Source organism: Danio aesculapii, chromosome 1 (assembly GCF_903798145.1).
Source record: "Danio aesculapii chromosome 1, fDanAes4.1, whole genome shotgun sequence".
NCBI classification, from domain to species: Eukaryota; Metazoa; Chordata; class Actinopteri; order Cypriniformes; family Danionidae; genus Danio; species Danio aesculapii.
The window spans coordinates 3,792,309-3,812,238 of NC_079435.1; the positions used below are offsets into that span (position 1 = coordinate 3,792,309).

Sequence of the window (19,930 nt, forward strand, 5' to 3'; positions counted from 1 at the left end):
TGTGCCTTTAAATGATGAATAAAATATGCGTTCTGGTGTTTGTGGGTGTGCGTCTGTCTGTGTGTGTGTGGTGTTCAGACGGTGGTGGGCTGTCGGTCAGCGATGGTGATGATGCAGTACAGTGTGATGGCCAATAACTGCTGGCTGCTGGTGGAGGGTCTGTATCTGCACAGTCTGCTGGTCACCACCGTCTTCTCCGAGAGGAACTACTTCTGCATTTACCTCTGCATCGGCTGGGGTGAGTGAGCGCTCAACACACACTCAATAAAGCCATTCACAAACAACACTACAACCTTTCTAGTGCGCTACTTTTCCATCGTTTTTCTATCTAAGTGCTTGACAGACATGCATTACTGTGTCTGATGCAGTTTTAAAGTCCACATGAAATCAAAACGAACCGTATTGATGTTGTTAGCTCACATCGCTAGTTTTGTGGCGAACAGTTCATCTAAACATGTCATTAGGAGTAAAAATAGTTTGTCCTTATTTAATTGAAATCTCAAAGTGCACTTCCTGTTTGTTTTCAGTTCAATTCTCAGATTAGGTCAGTCTGAGGTATTCACTCATCGAGAGCCGTTTGAGGAAACATCGGAGCATTTCTGTGACTTTGAGGAAGTTGTGGATGATTTATTTAAAGGCAGAGCAGTCAGACAGCAGGAGTGTCTGTGATCAATCGTCTGATGATTGTGTCTCTTGTGTTTTTGCAGGTGCGCCGCTCATATTTGTGCTGCCGTGGATGACAGTCAAATACCTGTATGAAAATGAAGAGTACGTCTGCTTTCACTTGCTTTGCACTCACACACACTGGGAAAAAGTGAGCAGAGTTACACTTCAAACTCACCGCATTTGAGGAAACTGGAGAATTCCCTTTAATTCAGTGCTGTTTTATTAATTTAAAGACTTAAAATATTTCAGATTATTGTTATTCTTGAGGGAAAAAATGCAGTTTTAGTTCCTATTTAATAACTAATGTGGTGGAATTGAGGTTTTATTGTGTGACTGAAATGTCCAGGTTTATTTTGGAGCGTCTGTATTTATGAATGCATGTTTTTATGATTTCATCAGCCACTATTTATGTTAAAAAGCATTTCAGTAGACTGAATGTGCACATTATAGTGTTTAATTTATAATATTATATTAATATTAGGGGGGGGGGGGGTCACGGTGGCGCAGTGGGTAGCACAATCGCCTCACAGCAAGAAGGTTGCTGGTTCGAGTCCCGGCCAGCGGTCAGTTGGCATATCTGTGTGGAGTTTGCATGTTGTCCTCGTGCTGGCGTGGGTTTCCTCCGGGTACTCCGGTTTCCCCCACAGTCCAAACACATGCGCTATAGGGGAATTGAATAAACTAAATTGCCTGTAGTGTATGAGTGTGTGTGTAAATGAGTGTGTATGGGTGTTTCCCAGTACTGGGTTGCAGCTGGAAGGGAGTTAAACATATGTAACATGCATAAAAAATATGCTGGAATAGTTGGCGGTTCATTCCACTGTGGCGACCCCTGATAAATCAGAGACTAAGCTGAAGGAAAGTGAATGAATGAATGTTAGTGTTATATACTGTATTGATGTAATATTTAATAACATTTTCTTAATGTATAATTCTCTTTTTTATCTCCCTATTAATTATTATTGATTAAATCAATTAATCGAATAAAGAAAATAAATATTAATGATTAAAAACTTTTAATGAATAGATATTTTCATCGCCATTAATCACCTCCAAAATAAGACATAATATTTTGTTTTGACATTATATATATATATATATATATATATATATATATATATATATATATATATATATATATATATATATATATATATATATATATATATGTATGTGTGTGTGTGTGTGTGTGTGTGTGTGTGTGTGTGTACTGTGCATATATATATTATGTATATATAAATTCACGCAGTCATTCTTATATTTCATGAATTGCTTATTTATATTCAGATATAAAATATATATGTATATGATACAAATTAAATATACATTTTCATATCTATGTAACAAAATTGTTTTGTTTTTATGCACGTGTGTGTGTGTATCACAAACACATAATAAACATTTATAACACACATGCTTTTATTATGTCAAAACAAACTTACATTTTGGATATGATTCATTGCGATTAATCTTTGCCCAGCACTAATATTTATACATACAGTTGAAATCAGAATTATTCACCCCCCTGAATTATTTTTTCCCCCAATTTCTGTTTAACGGAGAGCAGATTTCTTCAACACATTTCTGATCATAATAGTTTTAATAACTCTTCTCTAATAACTGATTTATTTTATCTTTGTCATGATGACAGTAAATAATATTTGACTAGATATTCTTCAAGACACTTCTATACAGCTTACAGTGACATTTAAAGGCTTAACTAGGTTAATTAGGGTAACTAGGCAGGTTAGGGTAATTAGGCAAGTTATTGTATAATGATGGTTTGTTCTGTAGACTATTGAAAAATATATAGCTTAAAGGGGCTAATAATATTGACCGTAAAATGGCTTTAAAAAATAAAAACTGCTTTTATTCTAGCCGAAATAAAACAACTAAGACTTTCTCCAGAAGAAAAAATATTATCAGACATACTGTGAAAATTCCTTGCTCTGTTAAACATCATTTGGGAAATATTTAAAAAAGAAAATAAAATTCAAAGGGGGCTAATAACTCTGACTTCAACTGTATATTTATGTATGAGCAAAAAAATTATTGTAGTTTTATTCTGTAAACCACTGATGACATTTCTTGCAAAAATAAATCTGTTGTCATTTTGAGCATTTTTGCATAAAATAAAAAGACTTAAAAAATTTTTAGACATGCTTTAACAAGCGTTATTTTCTCCAGTAAAACTGATTTTCATTCTTTCATTTTCTTTTCGGCTTAGTCCCTTTATTAATCAGAGGTTGCCACAGCGTAATGAACTGCCAACTTATCCAGCATATGTTTTATGCAGCGGATGCCCTTCCAGCTGCAACCCATCACTGGGAAACACCCATACACACTCATTCACACACACACACACACACACACACACACACACACTACAGACAATTTAGCTTACCCAATTCCCCTATAGCTCATGTGTTTGGACTGTGAGGGAAACCGGAACACCCAGAGGAAACCCACGGCAACACGGGGAGAACATGCAAACTCCACACAGAAATGCCAAGGCTCAAACCTGCGACCTTCTTGCTGTGAGGTGATCGTGCTACCCACTGCGCCACCATGATGCCCAACTGATTTTCAGTCAAAACAAATGCTCTTAAGGACAATATTTTAACGTGAAATTTGAAAGAAGTGTTACTATTTTATCCAAACCCACACTTTAAAAATCCAGCGAATCAAACGAAACTGTGAATTGTCAATTGGTAGAGACAGTCCAAATGATTTATCCTCCTGTAAATTTTTATTTGCCTAGAACAAAAGCAGTTGTTATTTTTTAAGGTCAATATTATTAGCCCCCTTATGCAATATTAGTTTTGGGTTGTCTCCAGAACAAACCATAGTTATACAATGACTTGCCTAATTACCCTAACTTTACCCTAAGTAACCTAGTTAAGCCTTAAAATGTCACTGTAAGCTGAATACTAATATCTAGTCTAATATTATTTACTGTCATCATGGCAAAGATAAAATAAATCAGTTATTAGAAATGAGTTATTAAAACTATTATGATTAGAAATGTGTTGAAAAAATCATCTCCGTTTATTAGAAATTGGGGAAATAAATATGCAGGAGGGCTTATAATTCTGTCTTCAACTGTATATAAATATATAGCTAGTGATAGAGAGAAAGAGAGGGTGTAAATCCTGCAGTTTTGTCAGATGTGGAATAGGTTTGTATGGGATCTGCACAGTTATACGAGGATAAAAGCATCAGCCGGTGGGACTCTGAGCTCTTTATGAGCCCTTCACACCACTGATCTCCCATAATGCTCCTGTTCTGACAGAAAAACTGATGAGAAGAGTCATAAAGCGGCCCAGTGCTCTTAAATAATACACACACACATGAAGAACTCTTAAGATTTCACCACTCACTATAGGTCAACAGTAAAACAGTTAAAATAAAACTAATAATTTTGACCGTTCTTCCGTGGTTGAGTGGGATTAGAATTTAAAAATAATAAAAATAAATAAATAAGAGAGTTCTAGAGTGTTAAATATGCAAATGAGACATTATTTTATTAAATATGCACTCATTTGCATACATTTATAGCACAAAAATCTGAATATTGGATCTAATTCGGGTTACGTTTTTTACATATTACAGTCAAAAGATATTCACTGACGAATAACATATATATTCAGGCAATTAGCTTAATAATTAGGGTATGTATGATCTTATTCCTCAGTAAAAGCCTTCAGAATACCAGAACTCAATCAAATAAACTGAGAAATAAGCCTTTAAAAATAAGTATAGTATTTTAAATCTATAGATGTATATTGATAGACAACTAGACGCACTCGTCTTTACAGCTGTATGAATATTCATTATTAGAAATTATTATTAAGAAAAACCTCCTGTGTTCAAATTATAATGAAGCAGACTGTTGCCATGGCGCTGGCTAATTAAAGACACCTGCTTCTTATACTTTGAAGGGTTATTAGAGTTCAGATTTGGAGCACAAACTCAACTTCGGGACTGTGTCTGATATCGGCACTTATCGTTCACTATTAGCCCACTATACTTCACACTATAGCCTACAATAGTCCACTTGAAGGAGTGAATGTAAACTAGTGCACTTAAGGGACGCTGTTTTGTTTGTGGTTGATTAAAATAAAATGAACTTCTTGATCAAACCCTGAGTTTTTTAACACTAAGCAAGAGTCTATTAGTAATAAAACAAGAATTGACGTCAATTGAATTAGCATTTTTATAGTTTTTTTACGCTAATGTTAGAAATAGTTTGACTTAATTTCGTCAATTGACGTCAATTCATTTAGCGTTTTTATAGTGTTTATTGACGCCAATGTTAGATATCGTTGTGACATTAATTTAGTCAATTAATGTCAATTCAATTAGCATTTTATTGTGTTTTTTTACGCTAATGTTAGAAATTGTTTTGACCTTAATTTCACCAATTGACGTCAATTCATTTAGCGTTTTTATTTTGTTTATTGACGCCAATGTTAGACATCGTTGTGACTAATTTAGTCAATTGACAGCAATTCAATTAGCATTTTTATTGTTTTTTTACACTAAATGTTAGAAATAGTTTGACCTTAATTTCGTCAATTGACGTCAATTCATTTTGCGTTTTTAATTGTGTTTATTGACGCCAATGTTAGATATCGTTGTGACATTAATTTAGTCAATTGACATCAATTCGATTAGCATTTTTTTTGTGTTTCTTTAGGCTAATGTTAGAAATAGTTGTGACAGTTAGTTATTTGATGTCAAATTTATTTGCATATTTGAAGTGTTTTTGACGCCAATGTTAGAAATCATTTTGACATTAATTTAGTCAATTAATCTCAATTCAATTAGCATTTTAATGTGTTTTTTTACGCTAATGTTAGAAATAGTTTTGACTTTAATTTAGTCAATTGACATCAATTCGATTAGCGTTTTTATTGTGTTTATTGACGCCAATGTTAGATATCGTTGTGACATTAATTTAGTCAATTAATCTTAATTCAATTAGCATTTTAATGTGTTTTTTACGCCAATGTTAGAAATAGTTTTGACCTTAATTTAGTCAATTGACATCAATTCGATTAGCGTTTTTATTGTGTTTATTGACGCCAATGTTAGATATCGTTGTGACATTAATTTAGTCAATTGACATCAATTCGATTAGCATTTTTATTGTTTTTTTATGCCAATGTTAGAAATAGTTTTGACCTTAATTTAGTCAATTAACGTGAATTCATTTAGCGTTTTTATTGTGTTTATTGACGCCAATGTTAGATATTGTTGTCACATTAATTTAGTCAATTGATGTCAAATTGATTTGTATATTTGATGTGTTTTTACACCAGTGTTAGATATCGTTGTGACATTAATTTTAGTCGATTGAAATCAATTCAATTTGCATGTTTTTTGAATTCATTTTGACATAATGATCCTAATAATAATTGATTATTTAATTCTGCTGTGGACGCCATCTAGTGGTCAGAAGCAAAAATTCATCCCACGCACAAACTTTCAAAGTGCATTATAAGTATTCTTCAGCCATTGAGTGTGCATTAGTTATACACTCGTTATTGCGGTGCATTGTGGGATTGATTGAGTGTGGAATGTCCACTATTGGTTTTGAACACCACATACAAATACAAATACAAATACATAAATAAACACGCAAGAAGATCTTTCATCACTGTGTAGGCTGACAAAACACCACATGCATTTTATTTTCTCAGCAGGTACCTGTACATAGGAAATGGTTGTAAATGAAGAGCTTGATGTAGATCAGTGTTTATCCTGATGTATTGTGTATTTTGTTGTGTGCAGATGCTGGGAGAGGAATATGAACATGGGCTACTGGTGGATCATCCGCTCTCCTATTCTCTTCGCTTATCTGGTAAGAGATCTACACTAGCTGGCTTTCAATCAGCCTGTGTTAATGCGCATTTCAAAGAATAGCACGAGTAACAAGTGGTAAAGAGCATGCATTGTGTATGTGTCTGTGTGTGGGTATGTATAAGTTTGTGGAGGTGTATGTGTTTAGAAACATGTGTGCGCATATGGGTCTGTGGGGGTATGTATGAGTGTTTTGTATGATTGTGTGTTGGGTTTGGAACTATTTAGATTCATGTGTTCTCCACAGTATCATTGTGCATTCACTCACACACACAAACACACACTCTGATGTGGGGATTGTTCATGCAGTGCCTGAGGCTCAGTATCTCCTTCTGAACTCTGTGTGTCAGTGAGTGTTTGTTAAACTCCTTATCTGTCCACACATCTACAAATGCTCCAGGCTTTTAAACTCTATAAAGACAGAAATATAGGAATGGATTTAACTCACACAGTTGTTTTCAGCGTGTTTTGATTTAATAATAATAAACAAGTGCATCAACTACAGCAGCAGAATCGGCGTTTTTAAGCCTTTTTAATGCAGTATGTGATGTGATTCATTCAAAACTGATGATTCATTCAGTGCTGGGAGGGTTTATTCAAATCATTTACTTACTAAAACAAGCATGAACTGTTTAAAATCATATCTGCTATGAACAATTGTGTATAAAACGTCATTTAGTATTGATTTATTCTCTTTTAGAGTCATGCACAAATTTGTGAAATCAGCATTTTTCAAAATAATGATCAAAATAATTTTGTTGCGGTCATATTTTCAATTCTGTGGGCATTTGTAAAAAATTTGGGGACATTTTTAGCACAATCTGCTTTTAATATACGACCCAGCAAAACAGTAAAAATTAAATCAAGTTAAATAAAAGTAAATTATTAAATTAAATAAAAGAAATGAATAAAGAATGTTTTAAAAGTTAAATAAAATATATATATAAATAAAATAAATAGTGATTACTAAGTAATTGCAGCACAATAAAGATGTAAAATAATGGCCCGTTTCCACTGAGTGGTACTGTTCGGTTTGGTATGTTTTTATGGCAGTTTTCACTGTCAAAAAGCGTACCGAACCATACCGTACCACTTTTTCGGCACCCTTTCGAAAGGGTACCAAACACGAGAAAGGGTACCAAAAGGCGGAGCCACACGCGCAGCTGAACGCTATTGGTTTACAGAGATACGTCATTCGCTTACGCAACAAGCCAGAAAGAAAACAAAAAACCCGCCATGTTTAAATTACACACACAGCCGACGAGCCGAGACATTTACAGCAGAATGATATATACATATAATAATGAGCCATGGTCGATCTGGGCTCAAACAAACCTTGTCGTCGTCTTGATGTACAGCCACAAAGCCAAGAAGAAGAGCAGATTTACCCTGTGCCCCGTAGTTTTTTACGAGCCAGTCTGAGGCGCGAGCGATTTCGGTTTCTTGCTAGCGCTCGCGCGCGTCTAACATTATATCTGAAATAACAGACTTGTTGAGCTGATGATAATAACCTGCGCTTGATTATTGACGTGCTTTTGAAACCCGATCCTGTCAGACACTGACAAACACGAGAGTGAAGCGTGAAGAAACAAAGGAGAAGCCGGAAAAAAAGAAGCACATTATTATTCAGCAAACATGAACAAAACGCCATGTTTAACTAACTTTATCTTCACCTTTTGGACTAATATGAACTGGGAATGATGGAATTACTGTCTAACAGAGGCTACATGTGCTGCTGAAGATTACATACACAGATGAGAGGTTTTCACTGACTGTAGGTTATATTTTGTGTTGTTTTGAACCTAAATACTGACGAAATGTCTGCTGTGTGTAGTTCTTCTGTAATTGATAACATATCGGAGACTGTAAGGGGCTGTATGTGTTCATATATGTTCATTTATTTAGTTATTTAATATAATTACAGACGTTACAGTAGGCTGTTTCGCTCTGTCATTGATCTGCAGTTATAATCAACTCATGTTCATTGAAAAGTTAGTAATAAACATTTCTACACAAGTATTTATGTGTATGAAGCATCTGTGTTGTGAGAAGAGCTTTTCATATGATATGTGAGTGACCCGTACAGCTTTATTGTAGACATTTCCTCGAGGGAGAATGACGTCGACTGAAACTTTGTCATACACCACGCCCACCAAAAGGGTACCCTTGTTAGTGGAAACACAAGCCTGATAAAGGTGACCCGTACCAAACCGAACCGTACCGTACCAGTCAGTGGAAACGAGCCATAAATAGTGCTATCCACACTGCTGTACTATTGGAATGCTCACGGTCTGTAAATGAGTCCACAAATGTGTTTAATGCCCAGATTTATCATGCTTTGATAATACAGGTTCATGCCCGTGCTGAAATCCTGACCTGTGTGTAAACATGAGTGAGGTCACGCTGGTGTGAATGTGTGCGCTGTGATAATGCATAATGCTCTGACACGTTATCATCATCATGTAGGGTCATAAAATGGAGATATTGAGGTCATTTGAATGGCGAACATTATTTCAGTCGGACGGTTTTAACCTCTGTCTCTGGGTCTCTCTCGTGCAGATTAACTTCATTATATTCATCCGGATCATAAAGATTCTGATGTCCAAGCTGAAGGCGCATCAGATGAGATACACCGACTATAAGTTCAGGTACAGATCCTCGTCTTCATTCTGAATACATATAAATCATGCTTCGTTCTGCGTAAAAGTGAAAATCTGCTGGTTATTTACTCAGTCTAGCCAAAATGCATTGGTGTTTTTTATTTAGTAGAACATAAAATAAGATTTGTAACATGCGTTTCTTTGTATAAAAGAAATAAAATGTTTGGGTTTTTATAGAATTGTTACGACTTTATAGTTTTGTTCTAGGGTTTAAGAGGTAACATTTAAAGGTGGTTCAAATTTGTAGTGAGTTGGTGGCAAAATTTCAACAACAACAACCAAAATACTGCCAAAAATAGGTGAATTTATTTACAATAGTGAAAAAGTCAAACAGAAAAGAAAAGTATTATTTACAAGATCACACACAAGAGAATAAATCAACGTACATTATGGTTGGGAAACGAGAATTAAGTGGCGCCAAATAAATGAAAGCAATATAACAAAACGCCCAAATCTAGCTAATATAACCCTCTAAACTATCTAATAGAAAATAAACAAACAGAACATCTTCAGCGTTTTCACGCTATATCTAAACCTACTCTTCTAACCAAAAATATGGAGAAAATTTACAGCGGGTGGCGCTCACTTCTAAACTAGTGTGTTTAGACAGTGGAGTTATCTACGTGATGTGAGAAGTATGTCACGTGACCTCTAAACTCCTCGAATCCCAGAGCAAGGCTGACGCCAGAGATCAGGGGATTTTCACAAGCACACATATAAGATGGTAACAGCTATGAACACCACAAGAACAAGTCCAAAATCAAAACTCCAAACTAACATCAATATCACATCACATAATAAGCCAAAACACACACAAACGCAAGCAAACACAAGGCAAGCAAGACAGAGCAAAAGCAGAACGAGCTTCTCCGCTCGAGTCCCTTTAAACTGTGAGCTCCGATTCTGATTGGTGGCTATGTCGATGACGTCACCAGGTGGAATAGAGATTGACATCTTCACGGACGAATGGGAAACTGGAATGGGCGTACCTGAGAATTGACAGAGAGAGAGGGAGGGAGCGAGAGAGAAAGAGAGAGAGAGCGCGCACACACACACACAAGCAAAACATACAGGCATATACATATGACTGTAACAGAATTTTAATAATATTTCACATTTTTAAAGACATTTTAAAAATTTGCTTGGAATCTGTGTCTACAGTTACAGCTGTGTCTACAATAGCAGTACCTTATAGTAAATATAGTGCAAATATTTTTAAATAGCTTTTATTTTCTTTATATTATAACAGTGGAAACGTTACACGTTTAATTCTAAATCAATGTAGAAGTGTTATGTAGTCTGTGTGTATTTTTCTACAGAAGGCAAATTAAAATGAAAAACCAACAGCAGTATTCATATTTCTAAATCACTTATAAACTAAAGACATTTTGTACACTTAAGTTCAAATTGTTGAATTGATAATTAGTTTCAGAACTATTATTTTTGATAACTTGAGTTGAATCAAAACATGATGGCACCTAGAACAGATATTTTAGTTCATGATGAACATACTGCAGCGCACAGTTCCTGTGATTTTTGGGTTTTGCTTCAGAAACAGATTTTTTAATTCTTTTGTTCAATTGGGTTGAGGTCAGGGGATTGATCAGGCCACTCCGTTAATACAATACTTTTAGCCTAAAACAAAAAAATAAAGAAATTATTTGCAATGCACAGACATCACTATTGATATTAACAGTGGTTAAGAAACATACAGATATTGTGCTGGTGAAATTTTTTATATTTTCATTTGGGTTGAGGTCAGGGGATTGAGCAGGCCACTCCATTACCTTTGCCTGAAACCAAGAATCGATAAATGTTTTGCAATGCACAGAAATCACTTTTGTTAATAGCAGTGGTAAAAAAGTGTACAGATGTTGTGCTGCCGATTTTTTTTTTTTAAATGGTTTCAATTGGGTTGAGGTCAGGGGATTGAGTAGGCCACTACATTACTTCAATCCTTTTTGCCTGAAACCAAAAATCAATAAATATCTTGCAATTCACAGATATAGCTTTTGCTAATAACAGTGGTAAACGAGTGTACAGATGTTATGCTGCTGAATTGTTTATGTTTTTGATTGGGTTGAGTTCAGGGGATTGAGCAGGCCACTCCATTACTACAATATTTTTTTTTTGCCTGAAACCAAAAATCAATAAATGTTTTGCAATGCACATATATAATTATTGCTAATAACAATGATAAAAGAGTATACAGATGTGGTGCTGCTGATTTTTTAAATGGTTTAAAATGGGTTGAGATCAGGGGATTGAGCAGACCACTCCATCACTGCAATACTTTTTGCCTGAAACCAAAAATAAAGAATTTTTTTTGCAATGCACAGAAATCACTATTGATATTAACAGTGATTAAGAAACGTACAGATGTTGTCCTGCTGATTTTTTTGTTTTGTTTTCAATTGGGTTGAGATCAGGGGATTGAGCAGGCCACTTATTTACCTCAATACTTTTTGCCTGAAACCAAGAAACAATAAATATTTTGCAATGCACAGATATAACTATTGCTAATAACAGTGGTAAAAGAGTGTACAGATGTTGTGCTGCTGAATTTTTTATGTTTTCAATTGGGTTGAGCTCAGATGATTGAGCAGGCCACTCCATTACTACAATAATTTTAGCCTAAAACCCAAGAATCAATAAATATTTTGCAATGTACAGACATAACCATTTCATTTTACTGTATGTCCACACATGTTGGAAAACAACAATAAAGCTCAATTTGACTTGATAAACATACGTGCCCATCTTTTCATGTCAGTCTGAACTGCCCTTGAGATATATGATTTTCCTCAGGCTAGCGAAGTCGACGCTGACACTGATTCCTCTGCTGGGGATTCACGCCGTCCTCTTCACCTTCGTCATTGATGAGTCTGTGCCTAAAGAGTCTCTGCTGCGGCTCATTCGCCTCTTTTACGACCTGTTGTTCAGCTCCTTCCAGGTGCTCAGAGCTCCTCGATCTCTCTCTGATTACCTAAAAGAGGAGCTTCATGATGAGTTCTTTTGTTGTCTGTGATTGTAGGGTCTGCTCGTGGCTATCCTGTACTGCTTCGTCAACAAAGAGGTGAGCGAAGCCGGAAACTCTCTAAAAGTCACATGATCTAAAGCAGAAGGTCTCAGATCAGTAAAGACCGGTGCTTAATTTTATTTTAATATAGTTCATACTTATATACCCTTTTCACATGTGTGGGTTAGTTAAATAAACTTAGAGCGCAGCGAATGGGAGAATACAACAAATCTACAGTCCTATTTGCTGAAATAATAAAAGAAAAACTCCACGATGGTGTTATCAAGACTTTCTGAAAAACGAAAAAAATTGTGTGAGACTGATAACAGCAGGCAGAAGAGAGAATAATGTCAGATTTACTGTCCTGCACCCATACACACTGCATTAGAAACACTTTGCACAAGCTGTAATTTTTATAATTTGATGCAAAGATAATATAATCCATACATAAATACATGTAGACGATCATAATTTTTTTAAAAATATGAATATTTAAAACTTTCAAGCACTTTTAAGATGCTGATGACCATTAAACCCGTCATAACAGTCTCATAAAAAGGGTCTATTGAGTTCGTCATGTGTGTGTGTGTTTGTGCAGGTGCAGAGCGAGATGCTGAAGAAGTGGAAGCGATGGAAACTGGGCAAAGACATTGATGAGGAGTATCGTCACACACACAGCCAGACTCCTCACGCCAAGAGCAGCACTGTTCCGCCGGCGGCCCACGACTGCCCCGAAACCTCATCTTCTCTGGAGTCTCAGCGGCTGGTGAAGGGTGTGCAGAACGGCCGGAGCCGCGGACGCACCAGACTGCTGTTCACCTCCCAGACACAGGAGGGCGCCAGTAACTGCAGCTCGCTGACCGAGGACATCTGCCTGGAGGAGCGACCGCTCAACACTGAGGGCTCGGCTGCGGTGCTGGAGGAAACCAACGTTTGAGAGAGGAGATTTTAACATGGTACATTATATAAGCGGCGGCCATATATTACCAGACAGGTTTCTGGGGTGAGATGTGGATCTAAGCATTTACATTCAGTCATTTAGCAGACACTTTTGTCCAAAGCGACTTACAATTCGGTAGCCAGGCAGATCAGTCTCAAAAAATAATACATCTACAAAATAAAATTCACACACAATTCAATTCACTTTTATCAATTTTAATTCCTAAATTCAAAACGCAATTCGTAAAATTCACAAATCCAATTTCTATATTCAAAACACAGTTTGTAAATTCAAAATACTCAACCTAGTTTTGGTGGAAATACCAATTATATTTACATTACAATTATCTAGATGCAATTACAGTAGTCCACCAGAGGGGATCAGAGAGAGCAAAGGGTCTGGAAAGAGAAAAACACTTGTTTTTTTACCCATTCAGGAGGTAAAACAGCTGGTTTTAAACGTTCATCTCACAGAGCCGTCCATAAACCACTTCCCTTTCTCTCACCGCTGACACAAGAAAGCCAAACGTGTGTAATTTATAAATCATCTCCCGCTCCGCTTCAGAACTTTTCATGTGGATTGATATCATGAACGGACGCTTTAATAAATGTGTCAAATTCAAGCATCGGGAGCCGTACGGTGTGCAAAGTCAACCGTGTCCATTTATACACATCACTGGAGTGCCATTCTTACAGACTACCCACAATTCAACGGAAGGAGAAAACGACACAGAATGAGCTTCAGAATGTTTCTAGGTTTTCCTTGGGATTGTTGAGGAGCTCAAGACTTCTGAAAACCAATGAAAAATGACACTCAATCATTCCACAACTGCGTGAAAACAGCAAAGACTGATGCTCATGATGGAGAATTTACTCGTGAATATAGAGTGATGGTGTTTATATATTAACCGACGCAATTCATGACATGACTACCTGACAAAAGTCTTGTCGCCTATCCAAATTTTAGGATTACCAAATACATTTACATTACATTTACATTTACATTTAGTCATTTAGCAGACGCTTTTATCCAAAGAGACTTACAAATGAGGACAAGGAAGCAATTTACACAACTATAAGAGCAGCAGTGAACAAGTGCTATAGACAAGTTTCAGGTGTGTAAAAGTCTAAGAAGCAAAACATTAGTAGAATTTTTTTTTTTTTTTTGAGAGAGAGAGAGAGTACAGTTAGTGGTATAGCCAGAGAGGCAGTTACAGATTAGGAGGGAAAGTGGAGACTAAACAGTTGCGTTTTTAGTCGTTTCTTGAAGACAGCAAGTGACTCTGCTGTTCTGATGTAGTTAGGGAGTTCATTCCACCAACTGGGGAGATTGAATGTGAGAGTTCGGGAAAGTGATTTCTTCCCTCTTTGGGATGGAACAACGAGGCGACGTTCATTCACAGAACGCAAGTTTCTGGAGGGCACATATATCTGCAGAAGTGAGAGCAGATACGAAGGAGCAAAGCCAGAGGTCGCTTTGTAAGCAAACATCAGAGCTTTGAATTTGATGCGAGCAGCAACTGGCAGCCAGTGCAAACGGGTGAGTAGCGGAGTGACATGTGCTCTTTTGGGTTCATCAAAGACCACTGGTGCTGCTGCGTTCTGAAGCAGCTGAAGAGGTTTGATAGAGTTAGCTGGAAGCCCGGCTAGCAGAGAGTTGCAATAGTCCAGTTTGGAGAGAACAAGAGCTTGAACAATGAGTTGAGCAGTATGTTCAGATAGGAAGGGTCGGACCTTTCTGATGTTATAGAGTGCGAATCTGCAAGATCGAGCAGTTCTAGAAATGTGGTCAGAGAAGTTCAGTTGGTCATCAATCGTAACTCCAAGGCTTTTTACCATTTTGGATGCAGTGATGGTTGCTCCATCCATCTGTATTGAAAAGTTATGGTGAAGAGTCGGGTTGGCAGAAACTTCAAGCATTTCCGTTTTCATGAGGTTAAGCTGGAGATGATGATCTTTCATCCAGAGTGAAATGTCTGACAGGCAGGCTGAAATGCGAGCTGGAACCGAGGGATCATCATAATATCTTGACTTCCAGTTGATCATTTGGAATCAGAAGTGGCTTATATTAAAGGTAAAGGCCTCTAGATCTACAATTTGACCACAATAAAATATGATCATGTCTTGATTTTTAATGAATTGATTTTCATTAGGACAGTAAGGTCTGACTTTGCTTAGGGAAAAGTCTTGTCACTAAACCTTCAATAATGTCCAGTATAGAATATGTGCTCATGCTGCAGTGGAAACAGAATGAATATTGTGTCTGACTCCATCATGAGCCTGGAGGACTGCATCCATACATCTCTGCCATGACTCAAATCACTGATTAATAAAGTCATCTGGAATGGCAAAGAAAGCCTTCTTGCAGGACTCCCAGAGTTCATCAAGGGACTTTGGATTCATCTTCAACGCCTCCTCCATCATCTTACCCCAGACATGCTCAATAATGTTTATATTTGGTGACTGGGCTGGCCAATCCTGGAGCACTTTGACCTTCTTTGCTTTCAGGAGCTTTGATGTGGAGGCTGAAGTATGAGAAGGAGCGCTATCCTGTGGTTGTAATGTAATGGGCAGCACAAATGTCTTGATACCTCAGGCTGTTGATGTTGCCATCCCCTCGCACGCCCCATCTGAATGTAACCCCAAACCATGATTTTTCCTTTACCAAACTTGACTGATTTCTATGAGATTCTTATGTCCATGTGGGTTATAGTAGGTCTTCTGCAGTATTTGTGATGATTGGGATGCAGCTCAACAGATGATTCATCAGAAAAATCCACCTTCTGACACTTTTCCCAATGATCAACAAGACATCAAATTATTTGTTGCTCTTACAACTGGGATCCACGACAAGACTTTTGCCAGGTAGTGTAAACAACTTTCTGTAAATCATTGATTTTATAAAACATACTAAAAAAAGGAAAGATTGAAAGTGTATTGTAGTGTCAAGTGCCATCGCTCTGCTTGAGGATCTTGAAGATTCAGTGTATAATATACTATAATGGCACCGCTGTGCAGCCAAATACGCATAAATGCGCAGTGATAAAAACACAGGTGCTTCTATCATGGCTGGATTGACCAATCAGAAGCCAAACTTGTGTGTCAATTTTGTGAGTCTGTTAAAATGCTGCTATCATTCCCAATCATTGTGCATTGATGAGATTGATTATTATTATTATTGATATTAATGTTTGTGTGTGTCTAGGAGTTCTGTTCCACATGTGAGATTTAGAATGTTCACAATTTAGAACGTCACTTCTAGAATTTCAGAAGCTTGTCACCATGGAAACTAAAATGATACGGTGTTCTAAAGGGGCCGTTCACATGTCGCGTCTAAAAGTGTGTGAAAAGCGCGAGGTGAGTTGCTTCCTTCACAATGTTTAACACGCTTTGTGCTCACCTTGGCGTCTGTCATTGCTAGACGATAGCTCTGCACTATATTGGAAAAATCTGACATTCCGATCTTTTGTTTTTGTGCAATATATGTTGCGATATGAATGCATTTTCACTAGATGACTTGAATACCTCTATTTGGGAAGAATTCAGGTGCAGAAATGAATAATGAAATGTAAAATAGCACTACATAGACTACATTGTATAAATAATTCAATAAATAAGAATTTAACCCTCTACCGCATGGTGTCACCATATGGCAACATGACATTAATGTTCATTTCCCTGCCACTGTTTCTCTAAGACCAACATTGAATTTTTTTTTGTTGGAAAGAGAAGACCTTAGTGTAGCCAATAATGTGCTTTGGTTAAGTCACATGACATTTTGAGTGTTTTTCTGTAGCGTGATTTCTTACAGACTGGCGTTTATTGTGAGTAGTTGCTGAATGCAAGTGTAAACGTCAATAAAAACAAAGGATCAAATGATGTCAGATCCACAAGAAAATCTGAAACCACCTCCAGTAAGTTATGATGACATATTCACAACTCAATTTTTTAAAATCAAATTAGTTTCTTATAAATCGATCAAATGTGTGTGTTACCAAATGGCAACACCGTGCAATAGTGGAACGTGCAATATTGCTATGGGTTAGCTAGCTAGCAAGCTCAGCTGTGAACTTTTAAATTGTAACAATAACAACATGAATGCGAGTAATATAATGTTGGTTAGTCATGTGTTAATGACATTTACATTATGGATAAATCTAGTTTTAATGGCAATACTACTTTTGAATAGATATGAATACAGGGAACAGTGTATTAGCGAGCACCACCATGTTCTATGGTAAGTGAAAGAAGAAAAGGACAGATCTGGCTCTTCCTGCTGATGAAAGTGAAGATGAGATGGGCTTTAGTGAGCATGAGAATGATGCAGACTGGACATTTGATAAGAGCAGTGATAGAGACAGTTCAGATAAGTTAGCTCTGAGGCAGATAAGACAGGCGTAGTATAGACCTTATTCTTTAATGTGGAAGTGCGCTCATTTTTGCGATTGTTTTAGAACTTCCGATTCAGCTGCCAATGGGAGAAATGACTAGGAATAATAAACGACAGAAAACGGTTAAACTGCTAACTCTACAAACAAGTATTAGCATGACAATACAGACAAAGTAGAATAATATAATAAGAAAATATCAGTTTGCAACACCAAGCAGCAAAACGAGCTGTTTTTAACGTCTAAAAATGAATGGAAGTGAATGAGACCACAAGTCTCGAGCCAAAATGATACAAATGGCTGCGCCCGCTCGTATGCGGAAAATAAGGTGAATAGTATATACTGTAGTATAATATATAAACATCGTTAGCTAGTAGCTACATTATTCTGATGCATCTGGATATATTAGACTTGTTATTTATTTGTTATAATATTCACTGGAGGAAATATTTATATTCACTGTATGTTGTAAACATGATAATACAATATTTGGTTTGTTTTTGATCATATTCAGCAAAAAAGAAGGGAATGAATGAAAGCTGTTGGAGTATGAGTTGTTGGAAAGTGTGTATAAGGTGTCATTTATAAAGTCTGTGTTAAAGCTTATAATACTGCAACACCAATTAAATCATTTCAAACAACAAAATTAATAATTATAAGGAAATATTTACATTGGAAATTTCTAAGTTAGATCCACTGTTGGATGTTGTTAGCATATGGCAACATTTCAGAAAGTACCTTAAAAATATATTTTCCACAGCACTTCAAGTTAAACCATTTTAAGAAAAGAAAATCAGTCAAATATTTTTTAATGTGTGCGGTAGAGGGTTAATAATTACAATTTTTATTAAAAAGTTATAAATGGCACAATTTCTTGTGCCTGAAATATTTAAACTTTCTTGATACACTCAAAAACACATGGTGAAAAGATCATCTTTTGATCCATCATGGTAAAAATCTTCAATGACTTTGGCTTCTGGTCAACTAGCATTGTGCGATGTGACTATTGCGGATGCAAACTTTGTGAGATCGATGCTTAAACGATATATTGTGCAGCCCTACTAAACAGCGATCAGTCATTTTCTTAGACGATGACAAACTGACAAACCCTTGCTGCAGCTCTGATACAAGTCTTATTTATGGAGGAAATGAAAAAGCACTGCAGTGTTTGGGTGCGCTGTGTTTGTCTGAGGTAATTAGTCTACCGTTATTACTGAAATGTGCACGTTCCAAACAAGTATGAAGCTGATCGGTTGGTTCGCGTCACATGACTTGCTGTGCTTGCGGCGTTCGGAAAAGTTGCAATGTTTTCAACTACACTCACTGGCCACTTTATTAGGTACACATTACTGGTACTGGGTTGGACCCACTTTTACCTTCAGAACTGCCTTAATCCTTTGTGGCATAGATTCAACAAGGTACTGGAAATATTCCTCAGAGATTTTGCTCCATATTGACATGATAGCATCACGCAGTTGCTGCAGATTTGTCGGCTGCACATCCATGATGCGAATCTCCCGTTCCACCACATTCCAAAGATGCTCTATTGGATTGAGATCTGTGACAGTGGAGGCCATTTGAGTACAGTGAACTCATTGTCATGTTCAAGAAACCAGTCTGAAATGATTCGCGCCTTATGAAATGATGCGTTATCCTGCTGGAAGTAGCCATCAGAAGATGGAGACACTTGTCATAAAGGGATGGACATGGTCAGCAACAATACTCAGGTAGGCTGTGGTGTTGACACCATACTCAATTGGTACTAATAAGCCCAATGTTTGCCAAGAAAATATCCCAACACCATTACACCACCACCACCACCAACCTGAAACGTTGATACAAAGCAGGATGGATCCATTCTTTCATGTTGTTGATGTCAAATTTTGACCCAACCATCCAAATGTGGCAGCAGAAATGGAGACCCATCAGACCAGGCAACGTTTCTCCAATCTTCTACTGTCCAGTTTTGGTGAGCCTGTGTGAATTGTAGCCTCAGTTTCCTGTTCTTAGCTGACAGGAGTGGCACCCGCTGTGGTCATTTGCGCCCACAGAACTGCCGCTCACTAGATATTTTCTGTTTTTCAGACTCTAAACCCTAGAGATGGTTGTGCGTGAAAATCTCAGTAGTATTTCTGAAATACTCAGAGCAGCCCGTCTGGCACCAACAACCATGCCACGTTCAAAGTCACTTAAATCTCCTTTCTTCTCCATTCTGATGCTCAGTTTGAACTACAGCAGGTCGTCTTGATCATCTCTAGATGCCTAAATGCATTGAGTTGCTGCAATGTGATTGGCTGATTAGAAATTTGAGTTAACAAGCAGTTGGACGTGTACCTAATAAAGTGGCCGGTGAGTGTAGGTGTGCCTGGAAAACGTGAAGCCGGACAGGTCTA

At 37.0% G+C, this 19,930-nt stretch overlaps 1 protein-coding gene across 1 annotated transcript in view; it reads left to right on the top strand.

Annotated features, from left to right (window-relative positions):
- The window catches only part of gcgrb (glucagon receptor b), an 86,672-nt gene extending 67,022 nt beyond the window's left edge, over nt 1-19,650 (top strand). Inside the window, exons 8-14 of the mRNA XM_056455789.1 lie at nt 79-238; nt 708-768; nt 6,463-6,532; nt 9,091-9,179; nt 12,000-12,144; nt 12,226-12,267; nt 12,809-19,650. Of these exons, the coding sequence (XP_056311764.1) occupies nt 79-238; nt 708-768; nt 6,463-6,532; nt 9,091-9,179; nt 12,000-12,144; nt 12,226-12,267; nt 12,809-13,147 (906 nt within the window). The 3' untranslated portion in view covers nt 13,148-19,650. The remainder of the gene's footprint in view (nt 1-78; nt 239-707; nt 769-6,462; nt 6,533-9,090; nt 9,180-11,999; nt 12,145-12,225; nt 12,268-12,808) is intronic.
- Nucleotides 19,651-19,930: the final 280 nt, after the last annotated feature.